The sequence below is a fragment of the Mustela putorius genome, unplaced genomic scaffold (genome assembly GCF_011764305.1).
Source record: "Mustela putorius furo isolate JIRA1106 unplaced genomic scaffold, ASM1176430v1.1 tig00000827_pilon_pilon_pilon, whole genome shotgun sequence".
Classification (NCBI taxonomy): domain Eukaryota; kingdom Metazoa; phylum Chordata; class Mammalia; order Carnivora; family Mustelidae; genus Mustela; species Mustela putorius.
The window spans coordinates 89128-110603 of record NW_025421489.1 but is presented as its reverse complement, the minus strand read 5'-3'; the positions used below and the strand labels follow the sequence as shown (position 1 = coordinate 110603).

Genomic DNA, 21476 nt, shown 5'->3' with positions numbered 1-21476 from the left:
CATAATTTTATTCTTATTTATATAAATTTGAATTTTTAGTCTGAAATCATGTATCCTTATGACCTTTTAATCCTTTGCAGGCCCTTCCTTTTCATTAAATCATAATTTGGGCCAATTGTGATGAGCTTTAGCAAAACTATATTTGATTTAATCTTCCCACTGCTATTTATAATTTTGTAAGCGATTTTACAAATAATTTGCTCATTTTAAATCTCAGTTGCTATCATTTGGGCCTAAGTTTATCCAACACAAAGAGAGTTGTATCTCTGTAATTTATTAATTGGGCATTGGATCTCCATTTTCAGATTAATGAGGGGTGGCAGGATTCTTGTGTAGCAGGAATGGAGGTCAGGGAGAGAGGTGAAAGCCAGGTCATCTAGGGTCTTGAAGGCCCTTAGAATGACCTCACTTACATTCTGAGATAGTTATCTATTAAAAGGATTTGAGCAGAGGATTGAACATGTGGGGAATTTCTGACATTAATTGAAGCCTCTAATAAAAAAGAAGGAAAACATTTCATACTGTAGAATTTACCAATGTTAGTCCCACCTATATACCCATTTCTTTTTGAGACTTCAGTCGATTGGGAAGCTTTGGGAAAATTCACCCACAAGGAAAGGATAGTGGGGCTGAATTAATTAACTAAGTAACATAATACTGACTAGGCAGAGAACATCTTTTTGTGTCTTTAGCCAAATTCATTAAACAGCCATAATGTGTACATGTTAGGAAAAGGAGATGAATTGATGTTTGTAGTGAAATTTTCCAAGTACATAGGTTCAAGTTATATATTGTTAACATAATTTAATAGTAAGATGATTTTATAAATCCAGTAACAGAAATGTCTCATTAGGTTGCTGTGAGACAACTTCAAGAAGAACTGGCCAATACCCTAAAGAAACTATCTATGTCAGAGGCTTCACTGGAGGTGACATCACGTTGTCGTATGAATTTAGAAGATGAGGTAAAAGACTTAAAGGAAAAACTGACTCAGAGTAGGAGTCAGGTATGTATGAAATGTCACATGTCAAGTTAATCTGTAGGTGGTTAAATTATATGAAGTGTTTTAGGATACTTATTTCCATGGATCACTTCTTCCCTTTTTCATTATAATTAATTTAGTATAATTTTAGTATCTTTACAATGTACTTATTTCTTAAACTTTGACTTTCATTCTGTTATTTGTTTTATATATTTTTTTCTTATAATAGTTACCCTTAAGAAAGTTGAAACTTATACATCATTCTTCACAGAAATTGGGACTTTTTTCCTACTAAATAATTTTTTTAAAAGACTTACTTATTTATTTGTGGTGGGGGTGGTTGGAGAGGCAGAGGGAGATGGAGAGAATTTCAAGCAGACCCCTGCCCAGCAGAGAGCCCCATGCTGGCTTGATTCCATGACCCATAAGATCATGACCTGAGCTAAAATCCTGAGTTGGATGCTTAACCAGCTGAGCCACCCAGGTGTGCTAAATAATGTTTTTTAATGATCTCTCTGTTACCATCATGAGCTAAGCCATGTAAAAGCAGAAGATAATGTTTAATAGAATGTTTAAGAAAATTGTCTTATTTCTCATCTTCACTTTTTTGAATGGATACAGAATCTGTACTGATTTCAGGATAACTTGTACAGAAAAGTGATTTCACAAACCAGTTGAACTTTGGCATTTTCTTCATTTTCTTTTCCTTTTCAATTAACAAATGCACAGAAATATTTAGTTCATGTATACTATATACACCCAAAAGAGAGAATTAAGAAAATTATCTAGGCCTTCCCATTGGATTTTTTTTAAAGCTGTATTGAGATGGAATGCACATTCCATACAATTCACCCATTTAATATTTGTAGTTCACTGTTTGGGCATATTGATAGAGTTGTGCAACCATTACTGCCATCAAGTAGAACATTTTAATTACCCTGAAAAGAAACTCTTAATCCTTGCCCCCAGGCTCAGGCAACCACAAGTCTACTTTCTGCCTCTATAGAGTTGCCCATTCTGAATATTTCATATATGGGGAATCACACAATGCATGGTCCTTTGTGACTAGCTTCCCTCGCTTAATGATTTTGGGGTTCATCTGTGTCATAGCATATATCAGTGCTTCATTCCTTATTATCAAACAATACTCCATTGTGGGCTAAAACCATTTTCATTTGATCATTTGATGCATTTATCCTTTGGGTTGTTTCCACTTTTTAGCCATTAATAATGCTGCTGTGAACGTTCATTTAGTTATTGTCTGGACATATCTTTTTATTTCCCTGGCATCACATTTTATCCTCTCAGTTAATTGTGTTGATTTCACCATCTCTCAGTCTTTTTTTTTTTTTTTTTTGACATTCACAGAAACCACTCTCTAGGAACAAAGGAACCAGCTGGTACCATTTCCCTCCAGTGCCCCTCAGCACAAGCACAGAGCCATCTGCGGGATGCAGTACAGCTCTGACACTGGCCGCCTAATCTGCTTACACCAAGCACCATCCCCTCGCACTCCAGTGGAACTGCCCTGCTCAATCATTCTTGCCTCAGTTCCACCACAGCAGGCCTTTCCCCCAGAAAATCAGCACAAGCCCCTGCCCACACCTCATCTGACCAGATTCAGGAAGGCCTGAGTTCCAGTGGAGGTTGTGACAGGTCTCATTTCACAAGCACACAAGGGCACACCTAGTTAAAGGTTGCTACATTCAGGCCAGGTACCAAACACTGTCCACAGCAGTGAGGGAGTGCTTCTGCAGATGTCTGGCCTGAAGGATAGAGCAGCCAGAACCCAACAGCAGAGTGCATGCTGCACACACTAGACATACCCCTCCTAAGCATGAGACCCTGGGTGCTACATCACGTCTTTTCTCATAAGTTCATTACTATTGGGAGAAGATGACATAACTGGCTTTTCTAACACAGAGAAGCTGGCAGAGACTTAGATAAAATGAGAAAACAGAGGATTTTATCTCAAATGAGAGAACAGGATAAAGCCACGGGTCCAGAGATTGAAGTGAGACAGATGTAAACATCATGGCTGATGGAGGATTTAAAGCAGTGACCATAGGGACACTCACTGGACTTGAGAAAAGAACTACAACATCAGTGAGACCCTTACAACAGATAAAAGAGTTAAAAAAGAATCAGAGTTGAAGAGTGGAATAAATGAGTTAAGAAACACACCTAATGCAATGAACAGTAGGCTGGAAAAAACAGAGGAACAAATTAACAACTAAGAAGTCAAAGTAATGGAAAACAATGAAGCCAAAGAAGGGAGAGAAAGAATTATGCAAAATGAGACCAGACCTAGGGAACTCAGTGACTCCATCGAATGTAATAACATTCATGTTATAGGAGTCCCAGTAGAAGAAGACAGAAAAAATGTGTAAGAAAACTTGTTTCTAGAAATATAGCTGAAAATGTCCCTAATCTAGGGAAGGCAACAGACATCAAGATCCAGGAGACACAGAAAACTATCCAAATCAACAATAGTAGGCTAACACCAAGACCTATTGTAATTGAATTTGCAAAATATACTGATAAAGGAAACATCTTAAAAGCAGGAGAGCAAGTCAGTAACTTTCAGGGGAAACCCCTTAAGGCTAGCAGGAACTTTTTCAGCAGAAACTTGGCAAGCCAGAAGGGAGTGGTATTATCTATTCAACGTGGTGAATGAGAAAACTCTGTAGCCAAGAATACTCTATCCAGCAAGCCTATTACTCAGAATAGGAGAGAGAGAGTTTCCCAGATAAAAACTAAAGGAGTTCGGACTACTAAACTAGCCCCACAAGAAATATTAAAGGGGACTCTTTGAGTGGAAAGAAGAGACCAAATGTGACAGTATAAAGGCAGGAAACACAAAAGTAGCAAAAATGAACAATTTATATAAAAAATAAGGTAAGGAACTCAGGAAAAAAGGATATACAATATAATACTTTACCTAAAGCATGGGGAGAAGAGAAAAGAATGGGCTCAAACTTAAAGACCAGCAGCTTAATATAGACTTCTATATGCAGAAGAGGTTATACACAAATTATATATCAAAACCCACTAATAGTGGTGCCTGTGTGGCTTAGTTGGTTAAACATCTGACTTGATTTCAGCTCAGGTCATAATCTCAGGGTTGTGAGATTGAGCCCTGCACTGTACTCTATTCCGGCCATGGAGTCTGCTTAAGCTTCTCTTTCCCTCTCCCCACTCCACTCATGCCCTCTCTAAAAAGAAAACAAAACCACTGATAAACACTCAAAGAGGAGAAAGAAATCAAATATATCACTAAAGAAAACCAGTAAAATATCAAAGACACAAAAAATGATCAGAGAAAATCTCTAGAAACAACCACAAAGCAAGTAGTAAAAGGACAAATACATGTCTATCAATAATTACTTTGGATATAAATGTGGTAAGTGCTCCAATCAAAATACATAGGATGTCAGAGTGGATGAAGAAGGAAGAAGAAGAAGAAGAAGGAGAAGGAGAAGGAAAGGAAGGAGAAGGAGAAGGAGAGGAGAAGGAGAAGAAGAAGACCCATGTATAAGCCACTTGCAAGAGTTTTATTTTTGTCATAGGGACACCTGCAGATTGGAAGTCAGGGGATGGAAAAAACATGTATCCTGCAAATGGATATAAAAAGAAAGCCAGTATAGTAATACTTACATTGGACAAAACAGAGTCTAAAAGAAAGACTGCAGTAAGAGACAAGAGCACTATATCATAATGAAGAGGACAATCTGACAGGAAGAAGAACTATCTATTGTAAATATTTATGCACCCAACATGGGATCACCCAAGTATATAAAACAATTAATGACTAACATAAAAGAACTAATTGATAATAATACAGTAATACTAGGGTCCTTTAATTTTATTATATATGTTTTAAATGAAATTCATTTCTTTTATTCCCAATTGCAAAAGTATCCATGAAGACAATGTACAATTCAGATATATTAGGAAGGAATAGAAATAATCAATAGTTGGGTACTTTAACTCACCACTTACATCAAAAGACAGGTCAGAAAGTCAATAAAGAGACAGTGGCTTTATATGATGCACTGGACTAGATGGACTAAGGAGATATATTCAAAATATTCCATTTTTAAACAACAGAATACACATTCTGGAACATTCTGTAGAATAGATCACATATTAGGCAACAAAGCAAGTCTTTTTTTTTTAAATTTAATTTTTTTTCAGTGTTCCCAAATTCAATGTTTATGCACCACACCCAGTGCTCCATGTAATATGTGCCCTCCATAATACCCACAAAACCGGTCTTAATAAATACAGGAATATTGAAGTCATATCATGCACCTTTTCTGATCACAATACTATTAAATTAGAAGTCAGCCACAGGAAACAGTCTGAAAGACCACAAATACATGTTGGTTAAGTAACATTCTACTAAACAATGAATGGACCAATGAGGAAATAAGAGAATAAATTTTTTAAAATACATGGAAGCAAATGAAAATGAAAACACAATTGCCCAAACTTTTGAGATACAGTAAATATGGTTCTAAGAGGGAAGTATATAGCAATGCAGGCCTACCTCAAGAAATAAGAAAAATCTACCACAACCTAACCATCACCTAAAGAATATAGAAAAAGAACAACAAATGAAGCCTAAGGCAGCAGAAGGAAGGAGATAATAAAAATTAGAGCAGGAGTAGTAGTAGTAGGTAGCTCAGTTGGTTAAGCAGCAGACTCTTGATTTCAGCTCAGATCATGATCTCAGAGTCCTGGGATTGAGCCCTGCTTCTGTCTCTGTGCTCAGCGGGGAGTCAGCTGGAGGATTCTCTACTCCCTCTCCATTTGACCCTCTCCCCACCTTCTCTCTCTCTCAAATAAATTTTTTAAAAAATTAGAGCAGAAGTAAACACTATAGAAAATTTTAAAAGACAAAAATAGGAGAGACCAATGAAACCAGGAGCTGGTTCTTTGAAAAAATTAATAAAACCAATAAGGCTTTAGCCAGAGTTATCAGAAAGAAGAGAAAAAGGACCCCAATAAAATCACAGAAGAGAGAGTAGAAATAACAATCAACACCACAGAAATGCAGACAATTATAAAAGAATATTATGAATGACTGTATGCCAACAATTTGGACGATGTAGAAGAATGGATAAATTCCTAGAAACATAAATTACCAGAACTGAAACAAGAATAGAAAATTTGAAGAGACTGAAAACCAGCAAAGAAATGGAATCATTAATCCAAAAACTATGAACAAACACAAGTCCAGGACCAGAGGCAAATTCTACAGAGCATTTTAAAGGAAGAGTTAGTCCTGGATTAGGTCAAGATGGCGGAGAAGTAGCAGGCTGAGACTACTTCAGCTAGCCGGAGATCAGCTAGATAGCTTATCTAAAGATTGCAAACACCTGAAAATCCATCGGCAGATCGAAGAGAAGAAGAACAGCAATTCTGGAAACAGAAAACAACCACTTTCTGAAAGGTAGGACCGGCGGAGAAGTGAATCCAAACGACGGGAAGATAGACCCTGGGGGGAGGGGCCGGCTCCCTGCAAGCGGCGGAGCAACGGCGCACAAAATCAGGACGTTTAAAAGTCTGTTCCGCTAAGGGACATCGCTCCAGAGGCTAAACCGGGGCGAAGCCCACGCGGGGTCAGCGTGGCCTCAGGTCCCGCAGGGTCACAGAAGGATCGGGGGTGTCTGAGTGTCGCAGAGCTTGCGGGTATTGGAATGGGAAAGCCGGCTACAGAGACAGAGCCGACAGTAAGCTCGCAGCTCGGGTTTACCTTGAACCGGTCGCAGGCTCGGTGAGCTCGGAGCGCGGCCGGAGGTCAGGCAGACGGGAGTAACTGAGCGCTGTTCTCTGAGGGCGCACTGAGGAGTGGGGCCCTGGGCTCTCGGCTCCTCCGGGCCGGAGACCAGGAGGCCGCCATTTGTATTCCCGTCCTCCGGAGCTCTACGGAAAGCGCTCAGGAAACAAAAGCTCCTGAAAGCAAACCCGAGCGGATTACTCACCCGGGCCCCGGGTAATGGCGGTGTAATTCCGCCTGGGGCAAAGACACTTGAGAATCACTACAACAGGCCCCTCCCCCAGAAGATCAACAAGAAATCCAGCCGAGACCAAGTTCACCTACCAAGGAGTGCGGTTTCAATACCAAGGAGAGCAGCAGAATTCCAGAGGAGGAGAAAGCAAAGCACGGAACTCATGGCTTTTTCCCTGTGATTTTTTTTAGTCTTGCAGTTAATTTAATTTTTTTCTTTTTCATTTTTTTTTCTCGCCTTCGGGTAAAATTTTTTTTTAACTATAATCTTTTTCTTTTTTAATGATTTTTTACTAGTTTATCTAATATATATATATATTTTCTTTTTTACATTTTTCTTAGGTGTTTTCTTTTTTTTTTCTTCCTTTTTGAACCTCTTTTTATCCTCTTTCTCCCCACTCACGATTTTGGATCTCTTCTAATTTGGTTAAAGCACATTTTCCTGGGGTTGTTGCCACCCTTTTAGTATTTTACTTGCCCCTTCATTTACTCTTATCTGGACAAAATGACAAGACGGAAAAATTCAACACAAAAAAAAGAACAAGAGGCAGTACCGAAGGCTCGGGACCTAATCAATACAGACATTGGTAATATGTCAGATCTAGAGTTCAGAATGACAATTCTCAAGGTTCTAGCCGGGCTCGAAAAAGGCATGGAAGATATTCGAGAAACCCTCTCGAGAGATATAAAAGCCCTTTCTGGAGAAATAAAAGAACTAAAATCTAACCAAGTTGAAATCAAAAAAGCTATTAATGAGGTGCAATAAAAAATGGAGGCTCTCACTGCTAGGATAAATGAGGCAGAAGAAAGAATTAGTGATATAGAAGACCAAATGACAGAGAATAAAGAAGCTGAGCAAAAGAGGGACAAACAGCTACTGGACCACAAGGGGAGAATTCGAGAGATAAGTGACACCATAAGACGAAACAACATTAGAATAATTGGCATTCCAGAAGAAGAAGAAAGAGAGAGGGGAGCAGAAGGTATACTGGAGAGAATTATTGGGGAGAATTTCCCTAATATGGCAAAGGGAACGAGCATCAAAATTCAGGAGGTTCAGAGAACGCCCCTCAAAATCAATAAGAATAGGCCCACACCCCGTCACCTAATAGTAAAATTCACAAGTCTCAGTGACAAAGAGAAAATCCTGAAAGCAACCCGGGAAAAGAAGTCTGTAACATACAATGGTAAAAATATTAGATTGGCAGCTGACTTATCCACAGAGACCTGGCAGGCCAGAAAGAGCTGGCATGATATTTTCAGAGCACTAAACGAGAAAAACATGCAGCCAAGAATACTATATCCAGCTAGGCTATCATTGAAAATAGAAGGAGAGATTAAAAGCTTCCAGGACAAACAACAACTGAAAGAATTTGCAAGTACCAAACCAGCTCTACAGGAAATATTGAAAGGGGTCCTCTAAGCAAAGAGACAGCCTACAAGTGGTAGATCAGAAAGGAACAGAGACCATATACAGTAACAGTCAACTTACAGGCAATACAATGGCACTAAATTCATATCTCTCAATAGTTACCCTGAATGTTAATGGGCTAAATGCCCCTGTCAAAAGACACAGGGTATAAGAATGGATAAAAAAACAAAACCCATCTATATGTTGCCTCCAAGAAACTCATTTTAAGCCCGAAGACACCTCCAGATTTAAAGTGAGGGGGTGGAAAAGAATTTACCATGCTAATGGACATCAGAAGAAAGCAGGAGTGGCAATCCTTATATCAGATCAATTAGATTTTAAGCCAAAGACTATAATAAGAGATGAGGAAGGACACTATATCATACTCAAAGGGTCTGTCCAACAAGAAGATTTAACAATTTTAAATATCTATGCCCCCAACGTGGGAGCAGCCAACTATATAAACCAATGAATAACAAAATCAAAGAAACACATCAACAATAATACAATAATAGTAGGGGACTTTAACACTCCCCTCACTGAAATGGACAGATCATCCAAGCAAAAGATCAGCAAGCAAATAAAGGCCTTAAACGACACACTGGACCAGATGGACATCACAGATATATTCAGAACATTTCATCCCCAAGCAACAGAATACACATTCTTCTCTAGTGCACATGGAACATTCTCCAGAATAGATCATATCCTTGGTCCTAAATCAGGACTCAACCGGTATCAAAAGATTGGGATCATTCCCTGCATATTTTCAGACCACAATGCTCTAAAGCTAGAACTCAACCACAAAAGGAAGTTTGGAAAGAACCCAAATGCATGGAGACTAAACAGCATCCTTCTAAAGAATGAATGGGTCAACCGGGAAATTAAAGAAGAATTGAAAAAAATCATGGAAACAAATGATAATGAAAATACAACGGTTCAAAATCTGTGGGACGCAACAAAGGCAGTCCTGAGAGGAAAATATATAGCGGTACAGGCCTTTCTCAAGAAACAAGAAAGGTCTCAGGTACACAACCTAACCCTACACCTACAGGAGCTGGAGAAAGAACAAGAAAGAAACCCTAAGCCCAGCAGGAGAAGAGAAATCATAAAGATCAGAGCAGAAATCAATGAAATAGAAACCAAAAAAACAATAGAACAAATCAACGAAACTAGGAGCTGGTTCCTTGAAAGAATTAATAAAATTGATAAACCCCTGGCCAGACTTATCAAAAAGAAAAGAGAAAGGACCCAAATAAATAAAATCATGAATGAAAGAGGAGAGATCACAACTAACACCAAAGAAATACAAACTATTATAAGAACATACTATGAGCAACTCTACGCCAACAAATTTGACAATCTGGAAGAAATGGATGCATTCCTAGAAACATATAAACTACCACAACTGAACCAGGAAGAAATAGAAAGCCTGAACAGACCCATAACCAGTAAGGAGATTGAAACAGTCATTAAAAATCTCCAAACAAACAAAAGCCCAGGGCCAGAGGCTTCCCAGGGGAATTCTACCAAACATTTAAAGAAGAGCTAATTCCTATTCTCCTGAAACTGTTCCAAAAAATAGAAATGGAAGGAAAACTTCCAAACTCATTTTATGAGGCCATCATCACCTTGATCCCAAAACCAGACAAGGATCCCACCAAAAAAGAGAGCTACAGACCAATATCCTTGATGAACACAGATGCGAAAATACTCAACAATGTACTAGCCAGTAGGATTCAACAGTACATTAAAAAGATTATTCACCACGACCAAGTGGGATTTATTCTAGGGCTGCAAGGTTGGTTCAACATCCGCAAATCAGTCAATGTGATACAACACATCAATAAAAGAAAGAACCAGAACCATATGATACTCTCAATAGATGCTGAAAAAGCATTTGACAAAGTACAGCATCCCTTCCTGATCAAAACTCTTCAAAGTGTAGGGATAGAGGGCACATACCTCAATATCATCAAAGTCATCTATGAAAAACCCACTGTAAATATCATTCTCAATGGAGAAAAACTGAAAGCTTTTCGGCTAAGGTCAGGAACACGGCAGGGATGTCCATTATCACCACTGCTATTCGACATCGTACTAGAGGTCCTGGCCTCAGCAATCAGAGAACAAAAGGAAATTAAAGGCATCCAAATCGGCAAAGAAGAAGTCAAATTATCACTCTTCACAGATGATATGATACTGTATATGGAAAACCCAAAAGACTCCACTCCAAAACTGCTAGAACTTATATAGGAATTCAGTAAAGTGTCAGGATATAATATCAATGCACAGAAATCAGTTGCATTTCTCTACATCAACAGCAAGACAGAAGAAAGAGAAATTAAGGAGTCAATCCCATTTACAATTGCATCCAAAACCATAAGATACCTAGGAATAAACCTAACCAAAGAGACACAGAAACTATACTCAGAAAACTATAAAGTACTCATGAAAGAAATTGAGGAAGACACAAAGAAATGGAAAAAATGTTCCATGCTCCTGGATTGGAAGAATAAATATTTGAAAATGTCTATGCTACCTAAAGCAATCTACACATTTAATGCAATTCCTATCAAAGTACCATCCATCTTTTTCAAATAAAAGGAACAAATAATGCTAAAATTTATATGGAACCAGAAAAGACCTCGAATAGCCAAAGGGGTATTGAAAAAGAAAGCCAACGTTGGTGGCATCACAATTCCGGACTTCAAGCTCTATTACAAAGCTGTCATCATCAAGACAGCATGGTACTGGCACAAAAACAGACACATATATCAATGGAACAGAATAGAGATCCCAGAAATAGACCCTCAAATCTATGGCCAACTAATCTTCGACAAAGCAGGAAAGAATGTCCAATGGAAAAAAGACAGCCTCTTCAATAAATGGTGCTGGGAAAATTGGACAGCCACATGCAGAAAAATGAAATTGGACCATTTCCTTACACCACACACAAAAATAGACTCAAAATGGATGAAGGACCTCAATGTACGAAAGGAATCCATCAAAATCCTTGAGGAGAACACGGGCAGCAACCTCTTCGACCTCTGCCGCAGCAACATCTTCCTAGGAACAACGCAAAAGGCAAGGGAAGCAAGGGAAAAAATGAACCATTTGGATTTCATCAAGATCAAAAGCTTTTGCACAGCAAAGGAAACAGTTAACAAAATCAAAAGACAACTGACAGAATGGGAGAAGATATTTGCAAACGACATATCAGATAAAGGACTAGTGTCCAGAATCTATAAAGAACTTAGCAAACTCAACACCCAAAGAACAAATAATCCAATCAAGAAATAAGCAGAGTACATGAACAGACATTTCTGCAAAGAAGACATCCAGATGGCCAACAGACACATGAAAAAGTGCTCCATATCACTCGGCATCAGGGAAATACAATGAAAACCACAATGAGATATCACCTCACACCAGTCAGAATGGCTAAAATCAACAAGTCAGGAAATGACAGATGCTGGCGAGGATGCGGAGAAAGGGGAACCCTCCTCCACTGTTGGTGGGAATGCAAGCTGGTGCAGCCACTCTGGAAAACAGCATGGAGGTTCCTCAAAATGTTGAAAATAGAACTGCCCTATGACCCAGCAATTGCACTATTGGGTATTTACCCTAAAGATACAAACGTAGTGATCCAAAGGGGAACGTGCACCCGAATGTTTATAGCAGCAATGTCCACAATAGCCAAACTATGGAAAGAACCTAGATGTCCATCAACAGATGAATGGATCAAGAAGATGTGGTATATATACACAATGGAATACTATGCAGCCATCAAAAGAAATGAAATCTTGCCATTGCGACAACATGGATGGAACTAGAGCATATCATGCTTAGCGAAATAAGTCAAGCAGAGAAAGACAACTATCATATGATCTACCTGATACGAGGAAGTGGTGATGCAACATGGGGGCTTAAGTGGGTAGGAGAATAATAAATGAAACAAGATGGGATTGGGAGGGAGACAAACCATAAGTGACTCTTAATCTCACAAAACAAACTGAGGGTTGCTGGGGGGAGGGGGTTTCGGAGAAGGGGTTGGGATTATGGACATTGGGGAGGGTATGTGCTTTGGTGAGTGCTGTGAAGTGTGTAAACCTGGTGATTCACAGGCCTATACCCCTGGGGATAAAAATATATGTTTATAAAAAATAAAAAATTAATTAAAAAAAAAAAAGAAGAGTTAGTCCTATTCTCAAACTATTCCAAAAACAGAAAAGGAAAGAAAAACTTTAAATTCACTCTATGAGGCCATTATTACCCTGATACCAAAACTAGACAAAGACACCACAAAAAGAACTCTAAGCCAGTATCTTTGGTGAACATGATTGCAAAAATCCTCAACAAAATACTCCAAACTGAATCCAACAATACATTAAAAAAATCATCACCATGATCAACTGGTATTTATTCCTAGGATATGGGGGTGTTTTAATATCTGCAAATCAATCATTGTGATACACCAAATTAATAAAAGGAGAAGAATCATCTGATAATTTCAAAAGATGTAGTTAAAGCATTTGAGGGGTACCTGGGTGGCTCAGTGGGTTAAATCCTCTGCCTTTGGCGCAGGTTATGATTCTGGCATCCTGGGATCTAGCCCCGCATCAAGCTCCCTGATAGGTGGGGGAGTTTCCCCCCCCCCCCATCTGCCTGACTTGTGATCTCTGTCTGTCAAATAAATAAATAAAATCTTTTAAAAAAAGCATTTGACAAAGTGCAACATCCATTCATGATAAAAGAGTAAAAAAATCCATTCATGATAAAAAGCTTCAAAAAGTAGGTTTAGAAGGAATATAGTTCAACATAATAAAGGTCATATAAAAAAAACGCACAGGTAATGACACCCTAAATGGGAAAAAACAGAACAGAATTTTCCGTGAATACGACTGGATTTCATGCCATTAGAAAATCCATTCTCCCGGGTCTTTTGAGATAAGCTTTCACTCAGGTTTCCTGTGCAGCTCTCATTTGATAATGCCTTTCAAATTCTCACACTCTTAAGATCCTTAAAGAAATTTGAGGCACACCTTAAGTCCTTCTCAAGGACTTATAAAGGGTTTATAGTTTTGGCTTCATCCATAGGCCATGTCTTCCTGGATTTGCTTTTAACCCAGAAGCCATTTCTTTATTTTAGCATTATTTGACAATACAGCATGTGGAGAGGCTGTAAATGAGGAACAGATAGGTGAACCCAGTAAGTCCTGGTTCCTTCATATTGAATCGTCTTTCTTTAGCTTATCTCCTTTACCCCATTTACTTTCATGTGGTTTGTGGCACGAGTTCCTTTTCCCTCTAGTGTCATTTTCTTCACTTGTCTAGAAACCTTTGCTGTAAGCCTCTCAAGGGCCATCAGGTTTCCACTCACAGTCTCTTGGAAGCCCTTTTGGTTTTCATTCTTACTCTTCTCTACTTCTCACTCTTACTCTTCTTTCAGGCTCCACCCACCTCCTGGTTCAAAGAAGGTTTAGTTTCAGTTTTTTGGTTTTCTTTTTTAATGGCAGCACCCCGTTTTAATATCAGTATCTGTGCCAGTTATTTATTGCTGTATAATAAACAATCTCAAAACCTAGTGGCTCAAAACAGCATTCATCTTGTTCACAAATCTTCGAACAAGGTTGAGTCAGGCCAACTCATTTCTTCTTCATTTGGCATCACCTGGGATGACTGGACGCTGGGAACTAGAATCACCTAAAACCTTGTTCGTGCACGTTTGGCTGTTGAGGCTGGCTTTTGGCTAGGATGTTAGCTAGGGCAGTCTCAGCTAGTATATTTGCATGAAGACTCACTAGGTACCCTGGGCTTTCCCACAACAGCTGGATTCTAAGGGTGAGGTTTCCTAGAAGAAGAAAGTCAGATGGAAGCTATATCACATTTTCTAACCTCGCCTTAAAAATCACACCACAGCTCTGCCATATTCTGTTCACTAGGAACCAGTTACTAAGACCAACACATATGAAGTGGAGGGGTTGTCATGGGAGAAGTGTCAGTTTATAAAACCACCACATCCACTTGTCTTTCCAGTCATATCTAAAGGAAAGGAGATCTTCCCAACTCAGCATCACTGAGCTCCAGCAAGTTTTTTGGTTGTTTTCATTGCTTAGTATATTCTCTTTTTTATGGGAAGTAACAAAGGATTGTAACACTGTCGAGTTAAAGAATTTTTTTTTATCCAAAAATATATGGATAATCTCACTAAATTTTTCCCCACGATTTTTTTTTTACTGAGAGATGTGATTTTTTAACCTTGTGAATCATTTCTCTTCAGAATGCAATTGAAATTAGCATAAAACAGTTGTAATTCAGAAAAAGGCTGATGGCAATAGAATCAGTATTTATAGATTCATTAATTAGAGTCTTATTTTCAATGTCTTATTTTGGTAAGCATTTATTGGCTCAGACCTACGTAAGTCAATATGGGATTGCTAAAACGTCTTTAAAAATTATGGAGTACATGGGCACCTGGGTGGCTCAGTTAAGTGCCTTTTGCTTGGGTCGTAATCCTGGGATGCTGGGATTGAGCCCCCTGCTGGGCTTCCTGATCAGTGGGGAGTCTGCTTCTCCCTCTCCCTGCTCTTGTGCTCTTGCTGTCTTGCTCTCTCTCCCTCTCAAATAAATAAAATCTTTAAAAAAAATTATGGAGTGTTAAGACGAGGGAAGGGTTAAGAGACTTTCTACTAAGATGTGACTTACAGTTATTTTGTGGAGGAAAAATCTGAAACAATCAGAAAAGTAAAAGTATAAATATTAAATACAAATGTGTTGCAAAGAGGATGACAGCAGAGATCGATTTTAGCAACTCCTAGTGGTTTGAATTTTGTTCTTCATTTCTTAGTTATTTGAGGTTCTGCATTCCAAGACTGTACTACAATATAGATAACATTTTGTTGAAAATGAACTTATTTTAAAATCTGAGCACCTGCCCGGAGCAGTCAGTAACATATGTGCCTCTTGATCTTGGGGGTGTGAGTCAAGCCCCATGTTTGGTGCAGAGATTTAAAATCTTTGAAAAAAATTTGGGGTCTTAGTTTTGCATTAGACTCTTTTCACTCTGCTTCCAACTATATTATTTTATTCATGCAGGTTGATGATCTAACAGCAAAACTGGAAACTATGTCTTCAAGAAACCAGGTTCTTATTCAGGAGTTATCATCTATGAAAGAAACACCGACGAAATATGAAATTCTAAAGAAGAATAAAAAGAAGTTGGGGAACAACAGGAAATAAACCTCAGAAGTTGTGTCGAAGTCAACGTGGTAGGATATAGTAAAATAGAACAATATAAATGGGATTTTGAAGAAAGGACAAGATTGAATGTAGAAAAAAAATTAAAAGAAGTCGATCTATTTTTAGAGGTTAATTCATTTGTCTATAAAATGCTTTAATTCATTTTACTCCAAATTACATTTTGGTTATATGCAGTGTAGAGTTTTCCTCTACTTCCTTTATAACAATTTGGTAAATTTCTGAAAGCATTTGTTCCTTCCCTTTAAAAATTTCAGTTTTCATTATTATTCACACTAAATTGATCTTTCAGAATGATTCACAGTAGAAAGTCATTTTATTTTTTAAGACCAGTTAGTATAAAACAAGGCTATTGAGAGGAAAAGAAAAAACTGTGCTTTAAAAATTTTGACCATGGGGACCATGGGTGGCTCAGTCAGTTGCTTGTTTGGGCTCCATTCTGGGAATTCCTACATAAAAGAAATGGTACTGTACTTGGATTATTCCTTTTTTTATATTAAATATCTTATTTATTTATTTGGAAAGCCCAAGTGGGGGATGGACAGGTAGAGAGAAAATTCCAGGCATATTTCATTCTGAGTAGGACACAGGGCTTTCTCCCAGAACCCTGAGATCACTATCTGAGCAGAAACCAAGAGTCAAGCACTCAGATGACTGAGTCAGCCAGGCACCCCAGGTACCTCGATTATTCTGAAGTTGTATTGTTCACTTTTTAAAAATTTAAATGATTTTATTATTCTTTGAATTATCAGATTGCATGAGTTGTAATGTAAGAATGCAAATTATTCACATTTAATTCAGTTTCACATTAATGATAAATATTTTACATTTCAGATTTTTTTCCACTTTAAAAATTGCTCTCTGAATCATTGACACAAAACTAAAAGAAAGAAATATACTGTAATTACCCAGGTTGTAACAATTTTGAAACTATGCTTTTAATTTGCTTTAGACGCAAGTAGAATTTCAAGAAAGCATAGCACAGTTAAGAGAAAATAATAATGCTTCAGGAAGAAGTCAAATGGAACTCAGAATTAAAGATCTGGAATTTGAATTATCCAAAATGAAAAATTCTCAAGACGTTACTAAAACAGAATTGGACAGATACAAGCACCTCTACCTAGAAGAATTAACACATCGAATGTCATTGACAAATGAACTGAACAAGTAAGTTAATACAATCATAGAAAGTAGAGTTAGCTTATTAATTTGCCTCTAAACCATAATTTTTTGGAGCCACGTTCATGAGATCAGTAGTAAGTGAAAGCCAACTAGATAGTATAATTTTGAAAAATGATGTTTGTAAATGAACTTATTGTCAAAATGCTAGTCCAAGTTAGTTTGCATTTCTCTTTTTTTTTTTTGTTTTAAATGATTTTATTTTTTTCCCTTGAATATTTTCAGTTAATCTGATCTCCTAATCTTTAAACTAATTGTTTGAAGGTTTATAATTTAGACAGCATATTATTATAAAATTTTCAGAATTACCCTAAATAGAAATGAGAGTTTATTAATATTTATTTATTAATGTTAGTTTATTTTTTGGAAGAGTACATCTTTAACCCAAAAGGTCAAGATGGAAATGGTAGATTCCACCTCCAGTACCCTGGTATCTGTGCTATATCCTAATTGCTTCTGGAGCTGTTTCAGTTCTATCTGATCACGACTCTGCCATCTACTTGTCCTCTAGCAATTGTTCGTCTAAATTTTTCCTCAGTGCCAAATGCTCAATCTCTCTGAGGTAATGTGTGAAATATATAAGAGTGGTGAAAGCCAATGCTTGAAAAATGTTTTTGAGGGATTTTTTTAAAATTTTTTTTTCCTTTAAAGATTTTACATATTTATTTGACAGAGAGAGAGAGAGCGAGCAAGTGAGCACAAGCAGAGGGGAGCAGCAGGCAGAGGGTGAGGGTGAAGCAGGCTTCCCTCTAGCAAGGAGCCCAGTGTTGGTCTCAATTCCAGGACTGTGGGGTCCTGACCTGAGCTGAAGGCAGATGGTTAACCGACTGAGCCACCCAGACCCCAGGCTGGTTTATTTTTGCAGCTCTAAACTGGTTTACTAAATATAAGTATGTATCATGGCGTCCCCAAGAATCTTAAGTACAACCATTCCAGAAGGCATCAGGTATAACCTGTTAGGCCATGGACATCACTGATAGCCATTTCTCTCCCTCCCTAATTTGAATTACTTGTTAGTTAGGAACCCTAGAGATACATGGACTTCTTTAGAACAGTTTTAAACCTATAATTATACATAGTAGGTCTGCTCTGTCACATTTACCATGTTAAAACACTATTTTATGGCACATTTTGTTTACTATTATGGAGATTTAAAAAAATGCAAGTAATTTAGGACTGATTTGGGGAGAAATGAAATACTAAGTATTGTGTTTTGTAATCCTAACAGGACTAGTGAGAGGCTGGCAGAGACCAGTGCTAAACTTCTGGTGGAGAAACAGCAAAAGCAAACTTTGCTTGACACTATTAATATGAGGCCATCCCTAGATCTGCCTTATGGTAGAAATGTTAATAATAGTTCACTATTCAATAGAAACGTTGCTCTAAGAGAAAACGTGGTGATTCCTACCTCAAACTCATGGCGTTCAAATAATGACCTCGAGACTTTCTTGATCAAGGTTGGTTATTTTATCTTACCTTTTTTTCCTTGGGTTTCAGATTTCTGATATAATTTTTGTTTTTAATTTGATAAGATTCTGAGTTGCTTAGCTAACTAATACACACTAAGTAAAAGTCATAATTATTTTTGCTGATAAGAAATGAGACCTAAATTTTGATTTTTTTCTTTGTTCCTGGAGCTCTTATGTTCAAGAGGTACCTATTATTACCTTTATTCAATAATTATAACTAAACTGACATTTATTATTTTTCAGTATTTTATTTATTTTAGAGAGAGAGTGTACAAGAGGGGGAGAGAGTGTGAGATTCTCAAGCAGACTTCCTGCTGAGTGTGGAACCCTACATGGGGCCCAGTCTCACAACCCTTAGATCATAACCCGAGCCAAAAACAAGAGTCAGACACTTGACTAAGTTACCCAGGCACCCCAAAACGAACACATTTTAAATTTCTTGAAAACCTACATCTAAATTCGATTTTAGAAAGTAAATATTATTGCTCACCAATGAAATCTATACTTAGATGCTTTGACTAATTTCCTGTTTGGCAGTTGTTCATAACAATTTTAAAGTTCGCTGTTACCCATTTTTCCCACCCCTATGTATAAGTCAACAATAAGAATCCAAACACTTACTCACATATGGATATTTATTATTTCAAGAATCCATGATAAGTCCTTTTTATTAATTAAATAAACTTGTAATGCTAAAAAGGTTAATTTTTCTTTTTAAGTTGTAATTGTTGTCATTTTATTACCTGAGAGTACATCCTTAATTTTTGTCTTATTTGGAGCATTTTTTTAAAGCTTATAACACTTCTACTTCAATTTTTACAAAATGTCTTGCTGAGCAACTGTAGAGCATTTTCTAAATGGCTAAATCAAGCAAATACTGCATTTTTTTTTAAAGAGAGAGAGAGGGAGAGAGAGTGTGTGTGCAAGCTGGTGGTGGGGGGTGAGGTACAGAGGGTAAGCAGGCTCCATACTCAGTGCAGTGCCTGATGCAGGGCTCAGTCTCAACGATCCTGAGATCATGACCTGAACCAAAGTCAAGATCAGATCCTTAACTGACTGAGCCGTGCAAGTGCCCCACAATTGGAATTTTTAAAATGAAGTTCACATATATCTACCCTGCCATCACTTTAATGATTGATGACTAAGATGGGAATAATAGGGAGTCTTTAAGTAGCAGCTAGTTTCCATTGTATATCATTGTTATTAAAATATCCATTTCAATCAATGTACATGGGTTTATGGTTTTGAAGGTATATTCATGTTCTTACTAATGTAGAGAAAAGTAGCATAGACTCCTGGTAAATGAGGCCTCAATCTTGTTCTTTCATTTGGTTTCCTTATTGTCTTGCTCTCTTCCCTCCTAATTTGAGGACTTTCTTTAGTGTTATGCTTGGTTGCCTTTCTTTTTCTTTTTTGTATATTATAGATTTTTGTGATCACAGTGAAGTTCATATATAACATCCCATATATATATACAAGTCTTTTTAAGTTGATGGCTACTTAAGTTCAAACACATTTTAAAAACACTACATTTTTCGGCCCCACCTTGTTTTATGTATTTGATGTCTTAGTTTACACCTTTTTATTTTGTGTATCCCTTTACTAATTACTGTAGACACAATTGTTGTTACTACTTTTGTCTTTTAACATTCATACTGGCTTTATAAAAGTGATTGATCTATTACTTTTATTGTATGTTTGCTTTTACCAATAAAACTCTTTCTTTCATAATTTTCTTATTTCTAGTTATGGCCTTGTCTGTCTGTCTTTCTTTCTTTGTTTCCTTCTTTCTTTCTTTTAATCTATTTTTGAGAGCAAGCAAGAGAGAACACAGATGTGAGGGGAGGGCCACAGAGAGAGGGAGAAGCAGACTCCTTGAGCACAGGGCGTGGTGTGGGGCTCGATCCTAGGAGGTCTCTTAACCTGTCCTCATTTTAAAAATTCTTTTATCTTTTTGTTTTTTTTGCTTGGATGATTTCTGCTACCCTGTCTTGTAGATCACTGATCTGTTTATCTGCAGCTTTTAATGTGCTGTTGATCCCTCTGGAGTATTTTTCATTTCAGTTGTTTTATTTTTCAGCTCTGATTGGTTCTTCTTTATATTTTCCCTTTCTTGAAGTTCTCACTGAATCCATCCATTCTTCTCCCAAGTTTGCTGAGCATTTTTATGACCATTACTTTGAACTCTTATTCAGGTAGATTACTTATCTCTGTTTCATTTAGCTATTTTTCTGAAGTTTTGTATTGTTCTTTCATTTGGAACATATTCCTCTATCTCCTCATTTTGTCTGACTTTCTGTGTTTATTTCTGAAATTGTTTTCAACGTTTTCCCTCTTTAAAGTATGTCACTTTGAACAATGAATGTTAGGTATAAAGTCAAGGAAGAAGAAACCGTTTCTAAGTATTGTCTGATCATTTTTCTTGTTGGAGCTGTGGTGGAGTAGGTGGAAGATGACATTGCTCTTCTTTCTGAGTTGAGAACACAGGAGTCAGGCAGATGGAGATAAGCTTAGTAACTGTAATACATACTAACAGATTGGAGGATGTGGCTTAGGTATGTAGCCACTGCCAACTTCCTAATACTTTACTCCTTTACTCCAAATTAGGCACTTCCACACACAGTTGTAAATGGAAGGAAGAGATGTTTGATGCCCATCCCACAAAGATGAAAGCAGACCTCAATTCATGTTACTAGGGCAGGCATAGCTTTTCAAATAAGAGATCTGGAAGAATGTAGGCACTGCTTAGTGCCTTCTCCCAAATTCACCCATTAGGCGAATCTCTCTTCCTGTCATGAAGATGGTAGAGAAATGTTCTCACATGGAAATGAAGGTTTACCTATAATTTCCGAGTGGATTTAATTTATAATTAAAGTTAATCGTGTCTTTTGTACATGTGAACTAATGGGAAGGCTAGATGGCAAAGAGAAATCTGTTCAGTGTTTTAGATTTTGCAATAAATAGCTCACAACATAGGTAACCATTTGTTGATTGACTTTGATAAACCAAGTTTTATTTGAAGGAAATGAATAATTCTTTTAAGGAAGAATTTCCTCAGTTTCAGGTTCTTTGGTTCAACCAAAGATTTTCTCCTTCAAGTTCCCTGTCCTTTCAAGTTAAAAAAAATTTTGCTTATAAATTCAGCATATTGACTGTTAC

At 37.5% G+C, this 21476-nt stretch overlaps 1 protein-coding gene across 7 annotated transcripts in view; it reads left to right on the top strand.

Annotated features, from left to right (window-relative positions):
- The window catches only part of LOC123393332 (ankyrin repeat domain-containing protein 26-like), a 78900-nt gene that overhangs the window by 46769 nt on the left and 10655 nt on the right, over positions 1-21476 (top strand). For 6 of the 7 annotated variants that reach the window (XM_045084936.1, XM_045084937.1, XM_045084941.1 and 3 more), the window contains 4 exons: positions 854-1006; positions 15508-15680; positions 16622-16836; positions 18077-18305. In XM_045084936.1, the coding sequence (XP_044940871.1) occupies positions 854-1006; positions 15508-15651 (297 nt within the window). In that variant the 3' untranslated portion in view covers positions 15652-15680; positions 16622-16836; positions 18077-18305. Of the gene's footprint in view, positions 1-853; positions 1007-15507; positions 15681-16621; positions 16837-18076; positions 18306-21476 lie in introns of those variants that run through there. The other variant, XM_045084942.1, reaches the window with a different exon arrangement.